Consider the following 26542-nt stretch of genomic DNA (forward strand, 5'->3'; position numbering starts at 1 on the left):
GCCAGGTCTGGAGCCCCTGCAGCAGCTCCCTTGTTTCTAGAGAGGCCTTTGTGGTGTGTCTGCAAGTAGAAAACTGTAAAAACCCCGTGACGGGCTGTAAAGGGCTGCAGCTGGGATCCAGATGGCGCGTCGACAGGCGAGCGGCATGAAAGCCACACGTGCCTGAGCCACAAGTCGGTGTGCTTGCTCGGGACCGGCACACCTGTGTGTCCTGGAGGGCATTTCTGCAGAATCACTGTCCCGTGTCCACGGACGGGCTCGGACACGTGCTGCAAACTGTGGTGAAGACGCAAGAGGACAGTTGGCGTCTCAGCACGCATCTGCCAGCCCAGAGCCAGGTGCCTGCCTTTCTCCATTTTGGGCAGAGCCAATGGCACCCCCAGGGAAGTGCGGATAGAACCATGCTCACAGGGCAGGCGAGACCTTGGCTAAGATTAGGAGGAGGGAGGAGTTGTGCCCTTCTCGGCCCAGAGAGAGAGACTTGGGGATTCGACGGCCGCCAGTGGCTGTGAATGTCTTGCTGTTTCCTGCGCGCTCCCTGCCGCCTCCACCGGGGTCTCATGGGTGCGCCCCAGCGGAAGCTGGGACACCGGCGTGGCGGGGAGAGCCCGCAGTCCCCAGACCCTCAGAGTCATGGCCGTCGGCCTGTCTCCTCTGGCTCTCTGTGGGCTCTCCAGAAGCCGCATCGTCGGGCAGCACCCACGTCCCTCTGTCGGGCAGGGAGGTTGCTTAGCCTCTCGCGGTGACGGGTTTGGAGCCGGTGAGGAAGGAACGTTGGTCTGCGCTGCGAGGAAGGAGGCCGGGTGCTCATGCCTCTCCAAGCGAATGGGAGGTTGTTCGCACCTGTGGGAACCATGTGCCTTTTTAGGTTGTGAGGACGTCCAAGGGTGGCCAGAAACACTAACTGCAGCCGGGAGGAGACAAGAAGGTATTGTTCTGGGGCCAGACCCCAGGCGCCGGTGGAGTGGCTCTGCCTCGGGGTTTTGTTCTCCTTGTCTTTGCCATACACTCACTCCACGAGCATGAGGGTTTCCGTTGGAACGAGGGCCCACGTGACCTCCTTGTCACTGTCATGACCAAGTGCCAGACACAGTAAAGCGTGTCCCTCAAGTCTCACCGCTGCTCCGCGGCGAGACCCCAGAAGCATGACAGACTGGACATGACACACAGAGTAGGGAGGGAGGAACTTCATGTAATCTGACAGTTTTGGATGTCTTAAGGGACAGTCTTCCTAGTTTGGGACGGGATCCCAGAAGGATTCCACTTGTTTTAAGTGGACTGACACTAAAATTGTGTAGTCTGAACTCCTTTCTGGCATTTCTGCTGCCGCCGCCTCATCTGTTCCCTCTCCCATCCCTCATCCACCCTGGTGGGTCCCATCATCTCCAGCCAGATCTGAGGCCATGGGAGTTCCTGCCTTGAGACTGTCCCCCAGCTTGAAAGAAATGTCCAGGGACACCTGGGTGGCTCAGTCAGTTAAGCGTCTACCTCAGCTTCAGTCATGATCCCAGGGTCCTGGGATTGAGTCCCACATCGGGCTCCCTGCTCAGTGCGGAGTCTGCTTCTCCCTCTCCTTCCGACTGCCTCTCTCCTTGCTTGTGCTCTTTCTTTTTTTTTTTTTTAAGATTTTATTTATTTATTTGACAGACAGAGATCACAAGCAGGCAGAGAGGCAGGCAGAGAGAGAGAGGGAAGCAGGCTCCCTGCTGAGCAGAGAGCCCGATGCGGGGCTCGATCCCAGGACCCTGGGATCATGACCTGAGCCGAAGGCAGAGGCTTTAACCCACTGAGTCACCCAGGCACCCCTTGTGCTCTCTTTCTTTCACTGCCAAATACATAAATAAAGTCTTCTTTAAAAAAGAAAGAAAGAAAGAAAGAAAGAAAGAAAGAAAGAAAGAAAGAAAGAAAGAAAAAGAAAAATGCCCAGACCATAAGCATCCTTCCGAGTTGACCATTCTTTTCTCCACAGAAGCCTCGCTCCAACCTCTGGGACTCTCGGGAACGGGATGGGGGAGCTGGTGCACACAGCATAGAACGCGGTTGTGTACTTGTCTGGCTTGCGCCCTATTTCTGGGTATATTCCCACACGTAAGGATGTCCCAAGGAAGGATAGGACACTGGCGACAGACTCAGAATCCCCAAAGGTACATTGAAATGGTGAAGCCATGACTCTGAGAATTAAATACAACAGGTCTGAGTGGAAAATGACATTCTTGGGTCCAGCGTACCACGTACTTAAAAATCTAGGATGTGGGAGACAATTTTATGACAACACATTAAGAAGAAACATTGCATCGGAGATGAGCTCAAGCTCTTCTGTGTCCATGTGAGTGGGGCATGGGGGCCAAGAGCGCGGCTTCGGCCCTGGGCTCCCGGGTGGAGCAGTAGCCTCGTACCTGAGCGGTGCGCTGGTCCCTGCTGTGCACTGGGTACATCAGTGCAGGGCATTGATTTCTCGGACCCCTAAAGAAGAGGGTAGCCAAGGTGCGGGGACTTAAAATCATGTCTTATGAGCAATAACGTGACAATGGGAAGGCCAGAGAAGAGAAATCTTGGGGTTTATGTAAGCTGTCTTTAGATATTTAAAAGGACTACATGAGAGAAGGGCATTAAATTCTTATTTTGTGTGGTTCTGGCTGACAGTGCTCATTTTCACTCCAGTCCAGTGCAAACTGTTAGAACGCTTCAAAACAAAAACAGTGGCCTTGGTAAACTAGTGAGTTCTCTGTCACTGGAGGCATGTAAGCAGAGTTTTGACCAACTTAAGATGTTGGTAATTGGTGCTCTGGTGCTCAGGGTCTGCCTCACACAGGCCCTGATACAGCCACTACATCCCGGGCAGTCTGAGCTTGGAAAGACCCCACTGAGCCTGCAATCCAGCTCCTTCGTTTTGCAAATGGGAAAACAGTCTTTGGCATCACACTGGTGCCAGATAAATATTCTTTGCCTTTCTCTTGGCATATTCACACTCCAGCATTGGGGAGGGGGGTGCTCACCTTATGATGCCCCTGACTGGTCTTGGGGGCTTGGGAGTGATGGCCTGGGCCTCTGCGTCTGCTCCAGCCTCCTGGCCCAGCTCCCATGTGGCAAAAAGGTCACCTCTGAGTGAAGCCAGCCGGGGCCGGCTCCCAGCAGGTGTGTCCTGCCTGTGGTGAACTGGGAGGGTCGTGGCAGGTGACTCATCACCTGCTGGGGCCCTCCATCTTGGGAGCACAGATGTGGCTCTTCTCCCTGGAGGGGATTTGAAAGGAAGGAGGGAAAGCCGACGATGTCACAGTCCTTTCCAGTCCCATCTTCCCCGTTGGGTGTCCAGCCCGGGGTTGGCTGAGACTGGGGCTTGGGTAATGCAGGCTCACAGCTCACACTCCCAGAACCAGCGTCCGTGCTAGGGCTCCACACGCGGCCTGGCTTCGCACACTCCATAAAGCTTCAGGGGCCGGGATATTTTCTTTCCTCCTTTCTTTTGTGAAGTAGGTCTTTTTGCGCAGGAGGTGTTATGTTTTCCCTCTGGGGGAGTCCTATGGTTGAAAAGTTATGGACACAGAATCCGTGTCCGTGATTATGACATGATTCAGGAGCAGGAGTCATTTTCTGGGAGAAATGATGCTGAACTCCGAGGACAGGACAGTTAACTGGCACGTTGGCCTTTTAGTTGGTCCACATTCGGGCATCTAACTGATGATAGAGTGTGAACGTGACCGGGTGCTTCATTGTAATTGTGCTGCTGCAGAGCTAGCCCTGCCGGTCACGCCACGTGCTCCCGGCTGGTCCAGGGCACTGATCAGCTTGGGTCAGTGGGGCCCTGATCTTGAGCTTACAGAACCCGTATCTGCATGTTGAAATCGAGTACAGTTTCCAGACTTGGGGAGCCAGTGCATAGCTACCCCAGCTCCTTGGTGCCACTGTCTGAATTCCCTGCCCTTCCTTTGCCTTAGGGCACCTTCACCCTCGGGGCGACCCTTGAGCTCTCGGTCGTGAGTTCGAGCCCCATGTTGGGAGCAGAGTTTTCTTTGAGAAAAATCATTTAAACAAATAAAATATTGGGGGGCAGGTGAAAAAAAAAAAGTTAGTGTTTTCCGTTACTGGGAAAGTGTTGGAAGCTGCCGAGACTGTGTGTGGTTGAATGGGTTTGCTCTTCGGTGAGACCAGCACGGAGGCTGACTCCGCTCTGTCGTTCTCCCCCAGCTGTGTTCCTGGAGCTTCCCGAGGCCCCGCTGCCTCATGGGTCAAGTCCCCCCGGGGGCTGGGGTGCTCCTCCAATGTCCCTGCGTTCTGTCCCTGCGTTGTCCACCTCCCGTTTCCTTCACCTCTTCACTGGCTGTGGGTTTCAGGCCTAAGAAGAGCCCGTGCTTTTGTCTTTGGGCCTCTGTGCGTTAACGTTCTCTGAGCTGCTCTCTTGACCAGCGCATTCACCGCAGGAACTCCGGGCCTTGCCTCACACAGCAGTTCCGTGGCCGTTGGTGCTGGGCCTGTCCCCCCACCCTCCCTGGATGGCTGGGGCCTATGAAGTGATCCAGAGCTGGCAGAGCCCCGGGTAGGGCCAGGTGGCTTCCTCTGTAGCCCGCTCTCTCTCTCCCGGGCCCCATTTGGTCATTGGTTCACGTCGACGTATGTGCAAGGGCCCAGGCGCGGGGCGGTGGCGGTGGTGGAGCCACCTTATTGGAATGGCATGTTAGCGTTTAAACAATATTAATACTATTTGACTCATTAAGTATACAAAGGCCAGTTAAAGTGCTTCCATGTGTGAGCTGTTAGTTCTGGCGGGCGACTCCTCAGATGGCTTCATGTGGTTTCAGACAACATTTTAGCACATTCTTAAAATACCCACAAAAGCCTTTATGTAAAAACTCATAAATGTGAGCCACATAAAAATTATTTTTTCCTGTTTCATGTCATTATGATCAAAGTACAGTAGGTAAGAATAAATTTTCAAAAACTTGTTGAGGTCCCTCTTTAATTAATGCTTCATTCGCAGAGCAGAGCCGTAAACCATGTAATGGGGGGCTGTCTGTATGCCCCGCAGTCACCCTGCCATCGGCCTGCTCACCACGGCCCTGACGGCGCTTGCCAGAGAGGCTGGTATTTCTGGGAGATCCTGATCCGGCCCCTCCTCATGGCACAGTCCTGTGCTCCCTTTGTCTTGGAGCATCAGGTTGAGACTTGCTGCCGCCCCGGTGTCTGGAGATGCCCTTTGGTGAATGGAATGCAGGTCCGTCGTTGAATTGTTGTGGTGTCGGGGCCCTGCCTGCGGAGCCCGGGTCTCAGCACGCCCATCTCACCCCCTGAGGAACACCCTGACGATGGGAGAGGGAGTAGATTCCTAGCCAGGACGACAGCATCGCCTCCGACGCGGCTGCCATTCCTTTGTGGCAGATCCGATCGACTGTAAATTAGGGTACTAGCTGGTGGAATACGACCTCAGCTGCGAAAAACAATTACCGAGATCGTGGGGCTCCTGGGAGAAGCGCTAACGAGTCCCTGCCAAGCGCAGAGGCCGAACTGAACACGGCACCGTGGCTCTTGTCGTTTCGTAAAAGTTCGGCATCTGGACAAAGACTGGGAGGGAATTTGGAAAAATGAGATCTATGGGATAAGTTGATACGTGGTATTCTGGGCTAATTTTTCAGTCTCCCTGTTTTAGAATGTCCTTGCAATGAATTGCTTAGTTTTGGAGAAAAGAAGAGCAGTAGAGGTCAGAGTTAAGTTTGCATTTTGCCTTCCTGGTCTCCAGCATCTTGGCACCTTGGGTCCGGTCACTGTGGCCCACAGAGGAAGCTGAGGATGCCAGGGACAAGCTGCCCGGAGTGGGAGCCGGGCCACTGGGTGGGGCGTTGGAGTGGAAACGGCCAGTTCCACCTTATAAAACATAATGCGGTTGTTCATTTTCCGGAAGAAAATAAATCTAAGGGACGGGACAGAGGGGATGGACTGCAGCTGCCTGTCGCTTTGGAGCAGGTCTCCAGGCGACATCATCAGGGGCTCTCGGGCCCCCAGAGTCTCTCTGGGCTCCCTTCTGGGGCAGCCTGGCCCGCTTTCCCTGGTATCCTGGCACACAGAGGGCGTGGGGCCTTAGACAAGACCAGTGCCACTCTTTGGTCATGGGGATGGAGCCACGCGCTGTGGGGGGGGGTGGGAATGACCACTGGGTGTCCGCCTTTACTCCTGATGGCCAGTGGCAAGAGGGATTATTGGCCCTTCCTTCAGACCAGCACGAGAGAAGCTGCAGATTTAGAGCTTCCCTTTTGATGTGGGGCTGCTCTCCCTGCAAGCCAACCAAGGGGGAAGCCGAGTGCTGGAGCAGCCCTCCGTGTCCGGCAGGACTGGGATCACGTTAGCTGGGCTGCTCTTCCCTCGGTGGTGCTGGTGTGACTCCTAGGGAACTTGGATCTCTGGATTCTGTTCCACGCCCACCCGCCCATCGTGTGTGTGCTCTGCGTCGCACTGGCCTGGGGCCGGTCCCCTCCGTGTGTCTGTCCAGCAGGCCCACTCACCGGGCATCCACTGCACCAGCCCCGCCTCCCAGGGTGACCGGGGCTGTGAGGGTGGGCAGTGGGGTGAATCTCATTGGACAGCTTAATCACCATGGAGCCTGAGGGGACGGAGAGGGAGGGACAGGACGTGGCGGCCGCAGCGGGCTGGAACCCCAGCGGGCAGGGGAGCAGACCTCGTGTGTAGCCTTTGGGCCCCCACGGGCCCTGCGGTGGGTTGGCCCCGTGGCACCTTATGGCTCAGCAGGAGGCTGTGGTTCTCACGGGAAAGATGCTTCCTTTGCTCTGATTGTTACAAAGAATTCTTGTGTACCCTTCACCCACATTCTCGAAATGTTAGCGTTAATCGTGTATTTTTATTATGTAACAGCTTTATTGAGAATTCACGGACCTGTTTATTTTTAGTACATATTTTTGTTACTAAAATCAATAATAGTCTTTAATCAGATTATTTACTTTCCTATTTTTTTTTATCTCAAGAGTCCTATAAAGTAGGTATTACCGTTCTTATAATGAAATGAAGGCCCAGTTCAGATGGTTGGTCCCTGGGAGCACTTAATAAAGAGTTGGTGGCTGGGGAAGGTGCAGCCGCGGCTGGTAGTGGGGGGGCCTGTGCCACACCCCCCACCACACACAGCCGCTGCTCGCTGCCACACGCGTGCTGCTGGCCCGGCTCCGCCACATCTGAGCCTGTGCTCACACACGATAGCACCCTCCTGGCGGGGCCCAGCGTGCCTGCCACACTGTGGATGCCGAGGTTAATTGGGGTCAGAGAGGCCATAGACACGCTGGTAAAGAACATGCCAGGCCACAGAAACGCATGTTTTCCAGCATTCCGGTTGGTCGGCGGCGGAGTTTGAGGCCCCACACAGCAGCTGGTGACCCACCTCCACCCCTGGCAGCCCGGCTCTGCCATGCTGTCACCTTGAGTCTCTTGGATTTGTGACCCTGGCCTGATTTCCTTTTCTCCTCTGGCCTTTTCTTGTGTTTGTTCTTAGGAGTTTTTCTGTATCGACTCAGACCTGAGTATGGAGCTCTGCCCTAAGCTCAGCTCTTCATTTCCGGCTCCAAAAGACCAACAGAAACCCAGGCAGCCGGGGCTTGAAGGGAGGCGGGGAGGGTTGGGGGGCTCGGGGTGGGGAGGAGTGTGCTACTCTGGGTTTTTTCCCCTTTATCCGCCCTGTGAAATAGCCATCCCGGAAGGTAGCAGTGACCCCCATCGAATGTCCATCCCATGTCACACACTTTGCTGGGTCCTTCCTCTGGAAGGAACGTGCGGCCAGAGAAGTTTTATAAGCTTGCCCAAGACCGCAAAGCCCGAGTTAGCGGCAGAGCTTGAACTCCAGTTCATCCTGAGCCCCTGGTCTTTCCGGGACCCTTGCCCCCAACCAGCAGGTACTCAGGACATGTGCAAGAGTCAGGCCCGGAACCATCACAGGGAGGGAGGGAGGGGCCTTCCTTCCAGACATTCAGGAGAAGCTTTGCCGAATGAACCCCTGGGCTGATCTGTAATCCGACCGGCTTGGCATCTCATGGCATGTGACCTGTTTCCGGCAGGTACTTTGAAGGCGGCGTCTCATCTGTCTACCTCTGGGATCTGGATCATGGCTTTGCTGGAGTGATTCTCATAAAGAAGGCTGGAGACGGATCCAAGAAGATCAAGGGCTGCTGGGATTCCATCCATGTGGTAGAAGTGCAGGTACACTCCCCGGCCGACCTGTCTCTCGAAGCGGTGGGAGGATGCTGTGATCCGTAAACCCCCATCACTCCTAGAATGCCCCAGAGCCAGTTCGATTAAGATAAATCGGGATTGCAGTGGTCACTAACGATAAAGACCCTGTGGTTACAGAGTCGGTCCCTTTAGAGACCAACCAGGGTTTTATAAGGTCGTGCTGTGGCCCCACATCCAAGGAAGGGACACGTGAGAATGACCCCAGCTCAGGCTCAACCCTGGGGTTCTGACCTCTGTCTCCTCCCACAGGAAAAATCCAGCGGTCGCACCGCCCATTACAAGCTGACCTCCACCGTGATGCTCTGGCTGCAGACCAACAAATCCGGCTCCGGCACCATGAACCTCGGAGGCAGCCTGACCAGACAGGTAGGGGCACCAGGAGCAGCCTCTGTGTCCGACAGGATCTCCACAGAGTCAGAGATCCGGTCCTGAGGGTTTTTACTTTTGGGTCAAGGTATTTACATTAAAACGTTCCTGGGACAGTTAGGATGGACTCCTGATAAGGTAGAATGAATGAATGTCACTGCTGTGACTTAGATCTCTCCGGTGCGGACTCTTAGTTGCAAGTGACAGATGTAAAACCCTGCCATTAAGCAAAAATGGAAACAAGGCAGTTCAGCCAACTGAGGATTCAGGGTTTCTGTGGTGTAACTGGGTCTAGGACGTCAGGACGCCAGGAGTGCTGTGGCGAGCCCCGGGCTGTCCCGGAGGAAAGAGCTTCTCTTTCAAAATTCGGTCTGCCCTAAGCCCGGAAATGTCTCCCTGGCTTCAGTTACTTGTATCCACCAAAGAATCATTCCCCCCTCTTTTTTTTTTTTAAAAGATTTTATGTATTTGTGAGAGAGAGTGCGTGCGCACAAGCAGGGGGAGTGGCCGGGAGAGGGAGAAGCAGGCTCCCAACTGAGCAGGGAGCCCGATGCGGGGCTCCAACCCAGGACCCTGGGGTCATGACTGAGCGACCCAGGCGTCCCCACAGAATCTTCCTGAGGCTGAGGCGCACGAAGCCGTCCAGCCAGAGTGCAGGTTGTGTGGCTGCCTGGGTTGGTATCGATTGAAAAGGGGGTGGTTGCCTGTAGTCAAATCCGGCTGCTTCTCGCCAGCGGGGGGGAGGCTGTGGGCCGGCAGCGGGCGCCGGGCACCCATGGGGGTGCTTTGTGCAGAGAACCAACGGGCATTCTCTCACCAGTGGGGGCGGGCGGCAGGCTGCTGGGCGTCGTAGCCAGCGTCTCTGGAAAGGAGCCAAAGGGCTGAAGTCGAGCTGAGGACCCACGTAAGCGGGTCTGTGGGCCTTCCCGCAGGTGCCCTGTCGCGGCTGGGACGCAGCGAGCCCTGGGGGGCACCTGGCCTCCCGCCCGGAGGAGCGGAGCACCAGCCCCCCCCGCTGCGCTCCCGGCCTGGCCGGCGACACTGCCCAGAGCCCTTGTGTGTCGGTGAGAACAGGACGCTGTCCAGCCCCTCACACTCCTTCCCCGCAAGAAGATGCTACCTTAGTCGCAGGCCACCCCCTCCCCCACCCCCTGTGTGCTAGTCGCCGGCAGGCAAGCCGAGTCTGCCAGCCTTCTTCCCTGGCAGCCTGAGGACGCCTGCCTGTCCGCCTGCAGCCTGGTCCCAGACCAGCGTCAGCAGCACCAGATAGCTCGTCGGACACGCAGGCATCTTTGGCCCTACCCTGACCCCCCACCCTGGGATCTAAATGTAACATTTTCTAGGTAATCTCTGTGCACATTGACAACCGACACACCTCTTTCAGGCTCCATACCCCATCCCACCGCGAGCGGAGGGTGGGTCCTCCCCACCACACACACACACAGTTCTCTGCGCACTGGCAGGGCGGCCTGCAGTTCGGCTTCCTCCGACACTGTCCACCTGAAGTGGGAGTCAGATCCCACAGGGGAAGGGCTCAGCCCCACAAGACTGCCCCCCGACAGATGCCAGTGTCAAGTCCAGGGTGTCCCCTGTGCTCCTGACCGACCAGCTGCGAATCCTCCTGGGGTTCGATTACTTTGCTGGAGTGGCCCACAGTGACTCGGGAACCCCGTGGACTCGTTAGATGGGCGCAGCCTGACAGAGGGAGCAGAGGAGACAAATCAGCCACCCATGAGGGGATGCGTTGGGTGAGGTCTTAAAGGAGTTTCTGTCCTCTCGGAGTGGAGCTTGGGGCCCAGCATGGTGGCACTGGGAAACGTTCTTTGAAGCCCTCTTCTCCCCTGCCTGGAAATCGGGGGGACTGAGAGTTCCTTGGGCCACCAGCCCCCATTTTAAGGCGCTTTCCAAAATCACTTCATTAACACAAGCCCAGTCGTTGTGGGAAAGGGGCTCTTTTTTTTTTTTTTTTTTTTTTTTTTTTATTTATTTGACAGACAGAAATTACGAGTAGGTAGAGAGGCAGAGGGGGAAGCAGGCTCCCTGCTGAGCAGAGAGCCCAATGCAGGGCTCGATCTCAGGGTCTTGGGATCGTGACCTGAGCTGAAGGCAGAGGTTTAACCCACTGAGCCACCCAGGCGCCCCATGGGAAAGGGGCTCATTATGAGTAACAAGATCCCCTGGGCGCCTGGGTGGCTCTGAAGTGACTTCAGGAACGGAGGCCAGGAGGCCAGCAGAAGATGGTCCCAAGGTAGCTCAGGAGATTCCAGAGGTTTGGGGAGCCATGAGCCAGGAACCGTGGACCAAGATCAGTAAATGTAAGGAGTGTGTTTTGCTCATCTGAATGAATGTGTATATTTCTTACGGGTCAGGATGTCCCCGCTCCCACGTGCCTCTCACCGGTCTTCTGCTTCGGTGTCCTTACTGCCCCATGTCCAAGGTGTCCTCTCCACATATGTCTCAGGTGAGCTGCGAGCTGGTTCCCCCAGAGCAGACTCATCTTACTTTCCGGTTCAGGTGCCCTTCAGATGCTCCTACATGTCTGCATGTAGGAGCCCTGACAGCCCCATCCCAAGGGGTAGCCTTTGCCTGGTGCCCATGCCACACGTTGTGGTGTCTCCATGGGAAGGGAGGAGAAGGCACAGACCCAGGAACATCTGGTGTCCCCAAAGTCAGCCGTGGCCGCAGCACCGTGCCCTGGAGAGCACCCTCCAGGGGAGGCTCCCCAGGCCAGTCATGTATGACCTCCCTGTGGTGCCTTTGGACAGCAGATACCCTTTATTTTTAAGAGTGTACTTATTTATTTGACAGAGAGAGAGAGAGCACAAGCAGGGGGAGGGGCAGAGGCAGAGAGAGAAGCAGACTCCCTACTGAGCAAGAAGCCCAACATGGGCTCCATCCCAGAACCCCGGGATCATGACCCGAGCTGAAGGCAGACACCTAACCGACTGAGCCACTCAGGCACCCTGAGCAGATATCTTCTTTTTTCTCTTTTTCTTTTTTTAAGATTTGAGTTATTTATTTGACAGAGAGATCACGAGTAGGCAGAGAGGCAAGCACAGAGAGAGAAGAAGCAGGCTCCCTGCTGAGTAGAGAGCCCAATATGGGGCTTGATCCCAGGACCCTGAGATCATGACCTGAGCCAAAGGCAGAGGCTTTAACCCACTGAGCCACGCAGGCGCCCCATGAGCTGTTTAAATGAGATAAAAACTCAGTACTTTTAATACCTGCATTTGATAGATTAGATGGTGAAAAGGATGAATTTGGTGACTCGGGTGGGTCTGTAGCCTAGTCATGGGAGCGTGGCATGCATTCAACGAGCGCAGAGCAGGTGTTTTGTCCGCGAGCCTGGGGTGCCTGTCGGAGCCTTGGACTCTCTATGCGAAGCCTCCGCTGCCTCTGCCGAGTCAGAGTGGCCCGGAGCCACCAGAGATCTTGGGGGTCCCCGTCGCTGGCCCCCCATGCAGGGCTGTCCCCACTCCTCCCGGATCCAAGGCTGGTGCTCACTGGGGCAGAGCCCATCATTCTGTGTGGACACAGGTCCTTGGCCTCCAGGGACCACTGGCCGGGGAGGGCAGCTGAGCCTCCAGGCCATGAGCTCTACCACCGCCTGCCTCCCCAGCACCCTACTACCCGGGCCCCAGTGGGAAATCCAAAATCCATATCCAGAGATGGCTTCCTGCCCCACTTAGCGTTCCCAGCTATTTACAATTCCATCAGTTGACGGAGACCTGGACAGATACTTAATCCTCAGCCTTCCTGGTAGTTTCAGTCAGAGCCACCAGCCCACAGCCAGGGTCAGGTCCGGCTCACCGGGAGCAGCACCTCCTGCCAAGCCCCGTGGGCCTGTTTGGACCACCTGGTGCTCTTGGGCTTTAATGAGGAAGTTCATGCTTCTGTCATCATCCTAACGACCATTCCCGTAACTCATCTGTGGTGCATTAGTGCTGGGCTGCTTTCCAAGGTACGTAGCTGTGAGAGGAGAGGCAGGGCAGCGGCGGGGAGACCGGTCTCGGTTAATGATGTAGGGCTTCGGGGCAGACCGGCAGTGCAAGTTGTGGGATTAACCATGTGTCCCAGGTTCACCTTGGGGAAACGTCTGGTTACTTTGGGTGGGAGACGAAGGGCTTCCAGGCAAGTTGAGCAGACCAGTGACAGTGAGTGAACATGCGTGGGGCAGGGGGAGGTCTCCGTGCTTTGATGTAAGCAAGGTAGTGTCGCCTTTCCCCTGTGATAGTGAGGAGACCAGCATTTGAGCCCTGAAGTGATTTCCTCAGGGTGATTTATTCACTTGGAGGCAGAGCCACGATTTGAACCCAGATTTGTCTGTCTAGGAAAAAAAAATTGGGCTTCTTCCTGCCACACATTGTTCTGCTCTTTGTCCCATGCCTGGCATTTGGTAGGTGACTGAAGGTTTGCACAGAAGTGTGCGGAGCAGTCCGCTCAGTGTGGCCAGGACACCCCTACCCACCCCCCCACCCCCATGGGCACCCCTCCGCCTCCAGCCGCCAGCCGGGCCCTGGGAACAGACACCCTGAGTTGGGGGGTCTTGTGGAGGGACAGGCCTCGCTGGGGGGACAGCAACCCCAGCCTCGGGGTGCCTCCTCCACTGGACTTTCAGTAAAGTCGATTTTTCTCTCAGAGGTAAGTTGGCCACATGAGACAACGCTCAGCACCAGAGGCGCTGGGGCTTCTTAAGATGTTTAGTCAGGGGACGCCTGGGTGGCTCAGTCATTAAGCCTCTGCCTTCAGCTCGGGTCATGATCCCGGGATCCTGGGCTCGAGCCCTGCATCAGGCTCCCTGCGCAGTGGGGAGCCTGCTTCTCCCTCTCCCTCTACTTGCGTTCCTCTCTCGCTGTCTCTCTCTGTGTCAAATAAATAAATCTTTAAAAAAGAAAGATGTTTAGTCGGTTGAACAATCTGATTAGATTTCTGTTTTCAGAAAATGGCTCTGTGGGGTGGCATGGGGGAAAGTTGGCAGGGGGAGGGAACTGTTAGAGTCCTCCAGGAGCGAGGTGACTCGGGCCAGATGGAGGCGGCCTGGGAGGGCTGGAGGGGACAGGCCTGGAGCCAGGAGGTCAGTACGTGAGCTGGTGTTGGCCTCAAGGAGGAGAAGGGTAAGGCAGGAGGGGAGGGGACAGGGCAGGAGACATTTTGAGGTAGGGCGGGCGTGGCGTGGGTGCTCCTCCACCATGTGAGCGGTGGGATCTGACGCGGCTTCCTCATTTGAGCTCGTCCCATCGAGCGGTGCTCGCAGCAACCAGACCTGGGCTCTCCCTCTGGCAGGTAGGCCTCAGCACAGCCACACACCGCTGCCTCGCGTGTGTCTGGAAGGAAGGACCCACGCCAGCAGGCACCAGCCCTGCAACCGGCCTGGCCAGTGGTCAAGAGACTGCTCCGCAGAGGCCTCCTGGGTGGTTCCCTCCACTTTCCTCTTCCCCACACCCCAGCCTCCCCAGCTGTCCCTCCCCTGCTTCCGCTTCGGAGGCTTTGTCCCTGGCCCTCTCCCATCTCATGAGGTGGCTGTGAGTGTAAGGGCGGGACGTGGGGACCTTTCTGTAAATTGTTGGTAAATTTAGGGCACCTGGGTGGCTCAGTTAAGCATCTGCTTTCGGCTCACGTCATGATCCCAGGGTCCGGGGATCGAGCCCCGCTTCAGGCTCCTTGCTCAGCAGTGAGCCTGCTTCTCCCTCTCCCTCTGCCTGCTCCGCCCCCTGTTTGTGTTCTGTCAAATAAATCTTTTTTAAGTAAATAAATTTTGGTAAATTTAACATTGACCTGGGAATTGAGCCACATGTCCCCTCTGGTCGTGATCCCCAGGCTGCAGCGGCGTCCCCGGGGGCTCAGACCGGGTGCACCCCGGCCTGTGCACCCTCAGCACACTCACCCATCACCACCCCTTTGGCCCTTTCTTCCCTCCACCCCTACCTAGCGACGTCTCCCTTAGGGATGTCGGCTAGAAGGCAGCTAACTGAGGTGTTTGGGCAGATCGGGGCAGCCGGGGAGGAAGCGGGCACAGCGGTCTTTGTGGGAGCTCCTCACAGCCAAATCCTGCAGTCCTTCCGGGGGAGGAGGGCGGAAGGTGCCCATTGGCGCCGTGCCACCCCGGCCCCAGTGGGAAGGCTGTGGAGCAAGTAACAGATGTTGTGAGCCAAGTACCAACATGTTGAAAAGGAAGTTGCGCTAAGAGGTCACTTCTCCTGTGTGACAGCTGGAGACTCGGGAAGGAGGCAAAGGCTGTAAATCTCTGGAAGGAGATCCGAGACTTCCGATCTGGGGATGGGCCCTGCAGATGTTCGTTTGACATTTTTTTTCAGATTCTAAATATTTAGAAACAAAGGTGGAATGTTCTGTCGAGTTGGGGGATCAGGCCAGTCCTTGGCTGGCTGAGCTCTCTCTGCCTGCTCCAGTGTACACTCCCTGTGACAGAGAGACTCCCGCAGGGCCACCTGCCTGTGTGTCATGGCAGGGAAATGCTCTTTGACTCAAGCTTGGCGCTCAGTTTGGCCAGCCCGGGCAGCACGTTCTGGTATGGGGAGGAGGTCCACGGCCCTCTTCCAGATGTGGGGGAGCGGGGCCTAGGGCCCAGGGAGTGCTTTCCTGCTGGGGGAGGCACAGCTGCAGCCACCTCCTTGTGTGCCGGGAGGTGGCCTGCGCAGGGATGAAGGCCGAGAGCCTTCTAGGAACAGTCAGGCCGGAGAGGAAGGCACTGGGGATGCGGAGAGGGGGACCCTGAGGGGGAAGGAGGGGGCTGAGGCAGGGATGGTTACTGTTCGGAATTTCCGAGCCCTGGACTGTGATTTGTCTTTGATTTTTCCGGTAAAGGATGTACATGGGTGTGAGCAGAGAGGTCTCCTGCAAGAAAACAAGTTTCAGAATTGTCAAGACCTGGTTCAGTGCTAGCCTGCTCCCTTCCCAGCTGGCTGACCTGGACCGTCTACTTCCCTTCCCCATAACTCTGCATTTTCGCCATCAGGCTAATTATGCCTATTCGGAGACAGTCGCAGAGAAGGTCCGCCTGGACTCCTGGTCCGCGCTCAGTCAGAGCTGCTTGTGCTGCTTCCCCGTCTGCTTCACAAGCAGAGACTTTCCCGTCTTCTAGAATATATGTAGTTTTAGGCTCAGTTAAAATTTCCCTGGATTAGGCAAACCGAACCTTCCTTGAGAGGCTGTCTGACCACTGTCTTCGGACTTGACAGCAGGCTAAGTCCTGGCCCCCAGGCCAACTCTTCCTAGAGCGCAGGTCAGTAACCAAGAGGACAGGACGGGAGGAGCCCAGGAATGGAGCTGCCGTCCCACCAGGCTCTGTCCTCGGTGTCGTGCTAGTAGTACCTCCTTCAGCAGAAAGCAGAGGCCTAAGCAGGCTGAGGCCCTCAGCCCTTGGGCTCCAGAGCAGGAGCCATGGCGCCGGGGCTGGCTTCCCCCACCCTCTGGGCCGTGCCTGCTGGGAAGCACTGCAGAGCCAGGGGAGGGACTGTGCCCCCGTTCTGAGGAAGAGGGCCTGCTTTCCAAACACTTGCCGTGTCCTTCCTGTCTCCAGGCCACAGAGAGAAGGAGAGGGAGGTGCTTGATGGGGACAGACGGGCTGGGCTCTGACTTCAGATGTGGTTGGAACTACCTTGTGGAACATCTGTGCGGCCACAGCACATAAAAATGTTTTTCTCTGGCAGCCACTTTTATAAGGATGTAATAATATATGCATTGCAAAAATAGGCCTATTTTTGGTGGGTCAGCATTTCCAGCAGACTGGTCCTGACCAGGTGTGGAGGGAGTCAGCAGGGGTGCCTGGGAGGGGGCCACGGAAACATCAGTGTGTGCCAAGGCCTCAGCCCGCACCCCAGCCCACGTCTTCCTTCCCTTCCCTGGTCCCTGCCAGGTCTTGCCTTGGGTTCAGACACCCTGCCTCGAGCTTAGGGACCCCTGCTTCCCTCCCAGGGAGCCCATCTGCTCCCAGAGGAGACCAGGTGTCCTTACCTTTCCCCCGTCCATCCCCACACCCACCCCAGACCTCTTTTACCTTCGGGTGACAGGTGGTTTCACCACGTCGATTCATTAGAAAGTTGATTCTGGAGCACAAAGAGGATACCCAAGAGGTTGAATTGCTGTGTGACTTGACCTACCCTGATGGCCCGGACCCCTTTGCCAGCAGCCTGGGCCTCACTTTGGGCTGTGGAGTCCTCACTTAAAATGGGGCCCTCGGTGGGGACCTGGTTGGCGTAGTCAGTTAGGTATCCGACTCTTGGTTTTGGTTCAGGCAGTGATCTCAGGGTCGTGGGATTGAGCCCCATGTCGGGCTCTGCACTCAGCACAGGGTCTGCTTAGGATTCTCGCTCCCTTTGCCTCTGCCCCTTCTACTCACGTGTGTGCACGCTTTCTCTCTTTCAAATAAATGTTTAAAAAACGAATGAAAAATAAAGTGGGCCCCTGTGAGCTCAGAGGCTCATCGCTTCCCTGAGATTGCCAGGAGCCTGGCCCCCTGCAGTGAGCTGGGGAAGGTGAGGGACGTCTCATCGTGGGAGGACATGATTTGTCTGGGTCCCACCCCCCAGGCTTCTCCCTGCCCAGAGGAGCAGCTCTCTGAGCTGCCCTCAATCTGGGCACAGGAACCATTTCCAAGGCGGAAGGGGGGAAAAGCACCTACTCCAAGTGTGTTGGTGGCCAGAAATCCCTTTTGAAAGTGGGTAGATGAAGGGGCACCTGGGTGGTTCAGTGGGTTGAGCCTCTGCCTTAGGCTCGGGTCATGGTCTCAGGGTCCTGGGATCGAGCTCCGTGTCGGGCTCTCTGCTCAGCGGGGAGCCTGCTTCCCCCTCCCCCTCTGCCTGCCTCTCTGCCTACTTGTGATCTCTGTCTGTCAAATAAATAAATAGAATCTTTTATAAATAAATAAATAAATAGTATAAATAAATAAATAGAGAGAGAAAGAGAGAAAGAAAGAAAGAGAAAAGAAAAGAGAAAAGAAAAGAAAAGAAAGAGGGTAGGTGGAGCCCCGTCCTTCCTCCCGGGCGTGCGCCAGCTTTTGTCCAGCGTACGCGCACTCCACCTGTCTCGGCTGCAGGGTTTGGCTAAGGGCACGTGTTCCAGCAGCTCTGGGTGGGGGTTTAGGAGACCTGAAGTGATGGGGAGTAGCTGTCGCTTCTGAGTTCAGGAGCTCTCACTGCTGCTTGGTAGGGACCCAGGTAGTCTCTGAGGGTCAAGACTTCCCAGGATCGCTAGTCCAGGGGCACGGAGGCAGGGCACGTGGCCCATTCTTGCCCATTTCTTGAGGTCAGAGTGTTCGGACCTTTGCAGCTTTGCCCTGGGTCTCTTCCGGCCTGGCCTCTAAACCGAGTCCGGCCCTGCAGGTGCGGCTGTGCCAGGCCGGTACTTCCTGAGGGCCAGAGCCCCCCGCTGCAGCACCGTCGTGGGACGCCACCCCCGACCGGCCCCGGCACCAGTCCTGTCCCCAACACTGTGGCTTCACAGCACATGGTTTTCACGCTTGCGAGCCCCTCACAACCATGAGTGTCTTCGCAGGACTCGGTTCCCATTTTTTACTTGGTGGGAGTCACGTCTGAGCCCAAGAGAGCGATTCGCACTCCCCTCAGCCCGCCGAGGCAGGAAGAGCAAACGTGCTGTGCCCCGGGCAGATGACCCCTTTGAGCTTCCATGTCCTTGGGTTGAGAACAGAGTTCTTCTAGAGACTGGGTAGAACAGGCGACTCTGTGCTTGGCCATGCTCCATGGTAGCCCACGTTCCTGGGCTCCTACTTGGACCCTCGCTGCTGTCACTAGGACGCTGAGAAGGCTCACGGCTGTGCCTCCTCTAAGTCCACGTAGGCAGGCTGGCTCAGGGCCAGGAAGGAAGCCTGAAGGACAGCAAAGGGACAGCAAAGAGGCCGCCCCGGGGACCCAGCATCCCAGCCATGGCCGCGGGGGACTAGGTGGGAACCTGCCAGTGGTGTGACCCCTAGAGGTGTTCTCTGCTTCCAGCATCCCCATCAGAATAGGAAATTAGGGCTTCTTGTGGGATTTGTCCAAGACGAGCCCATGTGGATTCCTAGATTAGCGATAGCTGATTTTAGATATGCTGACAGATGAGTTTAAACGGTCCCATCAAAACTTGTGCGAGTCAAACTGTCAGACCCATGTTTAAATTCTGCCTCTCATCTTCCTCGTTTCGTGAAAGTGGGGTCAGCCTCCGCCCTCCTCAGGCGTTCGGCCCCTCCTGGGCACGCAGTCCTTTTTCAGGGATGGCTGATGGCTCCATGGAATTGGACGTGTCCAGCCATGGGAACCTGATTAGTGAGAGTGACTTGGGTCTCTCCTGCCATCTGCTCGCCCATTTGGGGCCTCATCTCACTCTTAACTGGGTCTTTTCTACCGTTTATGGCCTGACGATCATTCTCCCTGACGGAGAAGAGAAGTCAAGACAGGTGAGAAGCAGCAGCAAAGCCTTGAGGCTCTGAGCCACAGCCACGCTCCCCGAGTAGCCGCGGGGGTCTCCAGCCTCTGAAGCCCGTTCACTGGCCCATCTCGGCCAGGACTCGCTCTCTGCGTGTCCGAAGCCCTTCCAAGCTCTGGCCGTCCAGACACCGCCGTTCCTAGCTCTTTGTCCTGTCTCGTGATGACCTGTTTCAGCGTCAGTGTTTTATTTCAGCGACAGTTCCGTTCCGTAACTGAGCATTCTTGTGCTCACCGCTCTCCTGGTGCCCCTCGAGGTGTCGACAGGGGAACCTCTCCCTAAGGGAGCGACCTGTCCCATGAGGGAAATAAGGTTGATGCAGAGGGAGAGGTGGGGGGTCCCGCACCTCCTGCATAAGGGCACACGTCAGGGATCCTGTCCCTCTCCCCCCACCCTACCTGCTGCCTCCTATTAGTACTTTCAGTAAAACTTTATCAGAACTTTAATAGTTATGATTATTGGGTCAGACCAAACCCTGCCCTAGGCTCGGCTTGTTGGGTCCCACTCGGTCCCAGTCTAGGCATCTGGGTTCAGATTCTGCTCTTCCGGCCACTCCCGGGCCCACAGCCAGCCCAGCAGACTGTGCAGTAAGAAGACTCTGGCCTCGGTTCTGCCCTCACTGCCTGCGGCACCTCCTAGCTGAACTTCAGTCCCCCCAGCCCGCCCCCCCACCCCCGCTCTTTCCGGGCTGCTGGACCCTCCCTCTGAAGCCGCCATTGCAGGGCAGTGGAGGCATGGTGGAAGCTCCCCTGTATCCCTAGCCAGTGCCCTGCCAGCGTGTCCCTTGTGCCCTCCCTGCAGCGGCCCTGGGACTGGGAGGGTCATGCTCCCAGCAGGGCAGCAGCAGAAGACCCTCTGCCAGGAGTAGGACCTCTGGGTCTCTGCCGGCTGAGCTGTTTAGGCCCTAAAGCTGCAGTCCCGCGTGCTTGGGTCCCCCAGCTGGAAAGGTGGCCTTGTACCACCCACAGCTGGCTCTGCGGCTGGCAGCAGGAGCAACAGGCTCTTGGTATACCCCAAGAGCGCATGGTGCTGGAGGCAGAGGCTGCCCTTCGCAGGCAGTGCCCGGCCCTCTGACGTGGAGGAATGCTCTTCTCTTTTGCAGATGGAGAAAGATGAGACCGTGAGCGACTGCTCCCCACACATAGCCAATATCGGACGCCTGGTAGAGGTGAGTGGGCCTCGGGGCTCGGGTCACTGCTGCAGGGCGGGCCATGCTGCCGCTGAGGCCTGGGTGCGGCCTGCTGGCCTTGTGCCTGACCGCTTCCAGCCCTGTGGCAGCCCGCGGCGCCTGTCACCTTTGTCGTGCTTCTCAGGTTTTGCTCTGTTGCCCTGGGCTCATGCCCTGAGCCTTCTGACGGGCATGCAAACAGGCCTTTGCTCGTAAGCCACCCCCTCTCCTGCACCCCGCAAGGAGCCCCCTCCTGCTCCTGGAAGTCTGCACTCCAAGGCCATGGGCTCAGATCGCAGTGGCCTTTGCCTTACCTTGGCCACGCTCTGTGGAAGAAGGGGTGGTGTGCTTGGGCTGCACAGAAATGTGCCCGAAATTGGTGGGGGGACTTGCGGCGTGGTGATGTGGTTTAGACCGGCTCCCATCGCGGTCAGCATTGGCCTCCAGCCCCTGAGTATTGGCTTCCTGGTGCCTGAAGCCAAGGAAGCGCTCAGCATGCAAATTGGTGGGGGCGGTCCTCGGCCTCTGCCCCCCCCCTCACCTGGCTTTGGCGCGGTCCTATGCCTCCCCCCTGTGGTCGCAGTGGGGACTGCGAGGGTGGGCTGGTGGGCGGTGGGGTTGGGGGGAGGGTAATGGGCCTCAGCCTCCTGTTTGCCATCCTGTCTGACTGGCATCCCTTCCCAGGATATGGAAAATAAAATCAGAAGTACGCTGAATGAGATTTACTTTGGAAAAACAAAGGACATCGTCAATGGGCTGAGGTAACGTACCCAAAAGCATAAGCTTCGGAACCAAGAGATGTGGATTAGAGTTCTAGGTGTTCGACGTGGTAGTCATGTGGCACTGGGCCTCAGGTTCCTTGTTGGTGCCCCTGATACCTCGTTGGTGCCCCACCCCGTGGGGTCGTTAATGCAGATTCGGAAAGGTCAGACACCTCGTATGTAGACACTGGTTCCTACCCTGCTGTTTCTGTTTTCTGGGGACTCTCACTTGGACAGCCACTGGTGCCCTCATGCCTGGAGTCACCCCTCAGTCCCCCGCCAGGCCAGTCCCATCTGCAGCATCTGCCTGGACCTCCCCATGCGTGAGGGATTGCAACCGCTTGAGCGGCCTGGTCCCCAGCTGCCCCTCCCCACCCATCCTGTGCCCTCGGTTCTGTAGTGTTGGCCCAAGTGAAGGCTAAGAAGGGCTTTCTGGATCTTCAGAGTCCACGGGGGGGACAGAGCAGAAGGCCAGAACCCCTTCCGGCGTGGGGGGTGGGGGGCAGGAGAGGTGGCTGTGGGATGAGCACCGTTCGTCAGAGTCGGAAAACGAAGAGCTCACACAGGTCTCCTCTCCAGGACCCTCATGCAGTCAGGGAGGCAGGCCTGCCGCAGGGGTCAGATGGGATAGCGTCTGCCCCACCACGGTGTGAGGCCAAGGTCTCGTGTGCTGCCCTCAGCATCCAGCACCCCGCCCCCACCCCGAGCCCCTTTCCCTCTGTCAGTCTCTCCTTTTGGGCCAAAAGCAGAGGTAGGGAGCTGTTCAGGGGGGCTGCCTTGATTTGCAAATTCCCCCAGGAGACAAATTTCTAGTCTCCTCCTCATTAGAGTTTAAAATAGCGAGGAGCTCCCTCTGCATCTGCATCTTTCCACTTGCCCACGGGGACACGCGGTCTGGCCCCTGGTAGGTTTCCCTCCCCCCCGCTCCTGTGGCATCGCTGTCCTGTGGTCACGGGGGGCGTGGGGGGCCAGCGCACCGTCCTCCAGGAGCCCCCTACCTGCAGGGGTGGTGGGCGTGAGCACCTTCAGCTTTGAGCTCTGCGGCTCCCCTCCGTGCGCAGGGGGCTGTGACGACACCGCTCTGACCCCGCGTCTCCAGCAGCCACCTGCTCCTCGGGTGTGTCCCCCCCACCCCGCCGCACTCACCTCTGACCACTCTCTGTAGATCTGTTGACGCAATCCCAGACCACCCCAAGTTTCAGCAGCTGCAGAGGGAACTTTCCCACGTGCTGACCCAGCGCCAGATCCACATCCAGCCTGATAACTAAGCCGCCACAGGTACCCTGCCTGACAGGCGTGAGCGCCCGCCCCACTAAACAGGACTCACTAGCCCGCCGCCACCCCCGGACCAGCTGTGGCCACGCGGTCCCTTAAACCACCACTAACCCCCTGTGTGTTGGCTCCCGGCCGTGGGCGGCCACGTTCACGTGCCTTTGCGGCCGCGTGTAACACAGACCCGCGTCACGTGTGTGCTGTGTGTGTGTGTCTTGCACTCCAGGCAGGGCTGGGTGTGGGGCAGACACGGGGTTTGGCTCTGGCTCTGGAAGAAGCCCGGTCTGGGGATTAACCCTGCCTCTCCAGCAGAAGCCGCTTGTCTGCACCACCTGGGTTGGCCACAGAGCAGGGCTGTGTGCCCGGCCTTCTTCGAGGCCACTGCCCCAGGACAGTCTCCCCGAGCCCGCGGTCTGTGCGCCCAGGGTCTCGGGCTTCCCCACCCAGCGTCCCAGAAGCCATAGAAGCCTTCGTGGTGGGAAGTGGAATGTGGGCGGCCACGACTTTTGAAAGGGGCGTATGGCCCTGAGCCTGAGGAGAGAGCACAGAGCAGAGGTTGAAACCCCCCGGCCGGGCTTGCAGCACCCCTCCGCCCCCCACCCCACCCCCAGAGCGGCTGCTGCTGGAGCTTGGACCCGTGTAACCTGTGCCTAACGCGCTGCGGCCGTCCTCGTAAACGCCTCACACTGACGAAAGGGAAATAGTCTTGTTGAGAACAGCCGAGAACCACAACTTGAGCTTGGAAGGATACAGGTGTATGAAAGCCGTCGGAGTCCCAGGAGGGGCTTGGAAAGCCTGTAGGGCAGGGCTGCAGAGCCCAGGGCTAGGGGATTTCTGCCCAGGGACTGGCCCCTGGGGGCCTGAGCCAGAAGAGGCTCAGCAGGATTTCCAGTGGGTCCGGAGGAGCGGGGCGGCAGGGGGTGGGGGAGCACCATTTATGGAACCGGGCATCTGTGGGACCTCCGCATGTCCATCTGGTCTCACACTGGGACCACGACATTCCTGTCACAGCAAGAGAAAACCTCCCTTTTGAGGCATGCCAAGGTGGGGCAGTTTTCTTCCCAGCCCTGCCGCGTTGTGGGGGAGGTGCTTTAAAGTCTTCTAGATCCTTGCCCTTGGTCAGTCCCGTGGCCACCACTGGAGTTTCCGGCATAAACCTGCCCCTGCAGCAGTGGGCAGCTGGCACTCCAGGGGTCCAGGACGTGTCCTTCCCACACTGGTTTGATGTGGCTTAGCAGTGACCTTTCCAAGCTCTGTGCCCTAAATGAGCTCTCAGTGCTTACGCCTCCAAGCCGTTCTAAACCCCGTCTCCCGTCTCTTACCTAATTCTCACTCTGGTTCTAACTCTGGAACTTTCTCCCTGGTGGGGGTTGAGGGCTGGGCACAGCTCTGCTTGGCTTCTCCCTCCAGAAGAGGCTGCACCCGCGCCGGCCAGGGAGCTGAGCGAGTTGCCACGGCCTCCCGCGGGGGGCTTTTCCTGAAGCACGAGGTGGACTGCCAGGGCTGGTGCCGACCCTCCCTTTGCCACCGTAGAGCCAGGGGCCACCAGGACAGGTGTTCAGAAATGTTAGAAAATGACAGCACTCGTGAGAGTTTCTAGCAGCGTGGGGATGGTCTTGCCTGTGCCCCCTCGGAGTGTGGGGAGGCCACTTCCGGTGCGTGTCCGGGAGTGAGTAGCCAGAACTGAGCTGGGGATGATCCTCTTCTCCTCCGTACTGCTTCATGTTACTTGACCCATTTGGGGAAGTTGAGGATTATTTTTTGGCCCCTCCTTCCCATCCCTCCTCATGGCCAGTGCACATGGAGCCTGGGATTCCCGAGGGGCCTGGTGTCCGCACTTTTCCCGCCAAACCCCTCGTGTCTGCTGCTGCAGAACTGTTGGAAAGTTTATGAGTAGTCGAGTAAGTGCTTGGTTTGTTGACATGAAGGGTCATTTGGACAGAGTGACCATTCAGGGCGTCATCAGGGGGCATTTCCCGAAGCCTTCGTGTCCTCATCTGTGAACTGGGGACACCAGGAAGACCCCCCGCTCCAGGATGCTGTGAGAGGAAAAGGAGGATGTGTGGGAAGCGCTGTGTAAACTGTCCAGCCCCATGGACTCACTTTGGGGAAGAGTGTGAACAGCCACATGGAGTGCACGCATGTCAGCCTGTCCCCACGAATCCCAGATTTGGTGGCGGTGACCCAGGGCCCCTTAGCTCTGTCCCATACTGCCTCTGGAAATCCAGGCTGGGGGAGTTTTCTTGGCCAAGTTCAAGCCGATGGTGCCTGCCCTACAGGAGCCCCCCTGGACATGAACCCAGTCTGCTCAGCTGTCCAGAAGGTCTCAAATGTTCAGTGGGTGAACCTCTGCCCCCCGCACGTGGGGGGTAAGCGGCGGGCTACCTCTGCCAGGCAGGGATGTGATGAGGGGGAAGCCCAGGAGCCACCTTCTGCTTCAGGCTGACTTTGGGACCTGCACCCAGAGAAGTGATGAGGGTGCTCGTGGCTCCAGTGGGCGCCCCCCCCCCCCAAGCCTGTTGCAGAGGTGAGCACCCGTCCGGGTGGGCTGTGCTCCTCCCCTGCAGGGCCTGGTGAGGGGCCAGTGGGGGCTGGTGCGGGTCTGGGGCACTGTGGCCTTCAGCCCCTCTCCAGCACCGCCCACCGTGGGGCCCAGCCCGGCACCAGCACTGCAGCACCCTGGCCTTCGCTGCTGCCCCTGCCCAGTACACAGCCTGATGGACTCCTTTCCTCCCTGGCAGGTCTGTGCAGACTTTCGCAGACAAATCAAAGCAAGAAGCTCTTAAGAACGACCTGGTGGAGGCCTTGAAGAGAAAGCAGCAGTGTTAGAGCTTGGCTCCGTGCTACCAGGACGCGCCACACGCTCGTTAGTTTCCTTTCTTAGAGAACTCGTCTTCTGCTCCCTTCCTCGCCCCGCGCCTCCCCACCAGGTCATGTAACACCGGCTTCACCGACCGCACGGCGCCGTCTCCCCCTGAGAATAAAGCCCAGTCAACACCCTCCGTCTCTGAGGCCTCCTTCCCACCACGTTTTGCTGTCAGAACTCTCCGTGTTTCCGCAGAGACCGTGTATTTTCGTTTGCCCCAGCCCCCCCACCTGCCCCCCACCCATTTATAGGCATAAAATACTGTCCACCTCCCCTTCCTTCCCACCTTTTTGTTATATTGGTGTAAAAAATGTAAAACAAAAAAATTTTATGAACTAACTGTGGTGTGTGAAAGAGAGAAGAAAAACTGGAAATCTGATTCCATGTGTGTTTGGGAGTAGCTTGGGGTTGGGGCTGGGGAACAGGGGACAGCTCCGGGAGAAAGGGGGTGGCCCTCTACCTTGTCCTGCACGGACTTGAACCCTGTCCCACGGAGACCACGTGGTGGGGGTGCGGGGGTGGGGCCTGCTGACTGTCCGCTCTTCTGGCCAGGTGCTTTCTTTCAATTTTTACGGAATGCAAAAGGAGTTTTTTGTTTTATTTTGTTTTTTTGTAAAGCTTAAAAAAAAAAATCTACATCTTATACTTGAGCTTCCATACTTAAAAAAAAAAAGAAAAAAAAAAGAAAAAAAATAAATAAACAGAAACTGGGACGCAGTTAGCACTGGCCTCCTGTTCTTTCTCACCCGCCTCCCTTCGCAAACATCCATGGCCCCAGGCGGGAGTCAGGCAGACGCAGGTGGGACCCACACCACAGTGGTGGGACCTGAGCTGTGAGCGGGGACAAGAGGGGCCCTTCCGGAGCCTGGAGCTGCCGCTCAGCTCCCCAAGTCATGCTCCAGTACCACGTGCCCCGGAAGAGCTGGGCACCCCCATGTCATTCTGTCACTCTGGGTGTGGCCTCCCCAGACCCCTCATTTCTGCAAACACCCAGGGCGTGTGGGATGCCTGTGTGCCCCAACCCGTCCTCTCAGCCGGCAGGGACTGTCCCTGCTCTCCCAGCTGACAGCAGGCGGCCGTGCAGCCGGTCCGGAGGGCTCACATCCTGGCTCTGGGGTGAAGCCTGCACCCAGTTGGCACCCCTGGCACAGGTGGTGGCCTCAAGAGCATGAGGCCTCAGGGGACAAGCTGGGCTGTCCAAGGCCCTTCCACCCCTCCCCATGGTGTCCACAAGTCAGTCCCTTGGAGCCCTTGCAGAGGGCCTTCTGGGGCCCTATTCCAAGATTCGCTGTGTCCAAACTTGTCATTCATTCACATCATGGACTAAGGAGACACTGTGTGGCGCCTCCACCACTGCGGGGAGCGGGCACCGTGGGCTGGGCCTCTGGTGCTACCCGCTGCGGACGCGACCCCTGCCCAAACCAGGGAGCTCTCGCCGGACAGACTCTTCGA

General features: G+C 57.4%; 1 protein-coding gene across 3 annotated transcripts in view; it reads left to right on the forward strand.

Annotated features, from left to right (window-relative positions):
* The window catches only part of CAPZB (capping actin protein of muscle Z-line subunit beta), a 128796-nt gene extending 103367 nt beyond the window's left edge, over window positions 1–25429 (forward strand). For 2 of the 3 annotated variants that reach the window (XM_047728511.1, XM_047728512.1), the window contains exons 5-10: window positions 8046–8187; window positions 8470–8586; window positions 20126–20191; window positions 20876–20952; window positions 22118–22230; window positions 24966–25429. In XM_047728511.1, the coding sequence (XP_047584467.1) occupies window positions 8046–8187; window positions 8470–8586; window positions 20126–20191; window positions 20876–20952; window positions 22118–22220 (505 nt within the window). In that variant the 3' untranslated portion in view covers window positions 22221–22230; window positions 24966–25429. The remainder of the gene's footprint in view (window positions 1–8045; window positions 8188–8469; window positions 8587–20125; window positions 20192–20875; window positions 20953–22117; window positions 22231–24965) is intronic. The other variant, XM_047728514.1, reaches the window with a different exon arrangement.
* The last annotated feature ends 1113 nt before the right edge of the window (window positions 25430–26542 follow it).

Source organism: Lutra lutra, chromosome 4, assembly GCF_902655055.1.
Source record: "Lutra lutra chromosome 4, mLutLut1.2, whole genome shotgun sequence".
NCBI classification, from domain to species: Eukaryota; Metazoa; Chordata; class Mammalia; order Carnivora; family Mustelidae; genus Lutra; species Lutra lutra.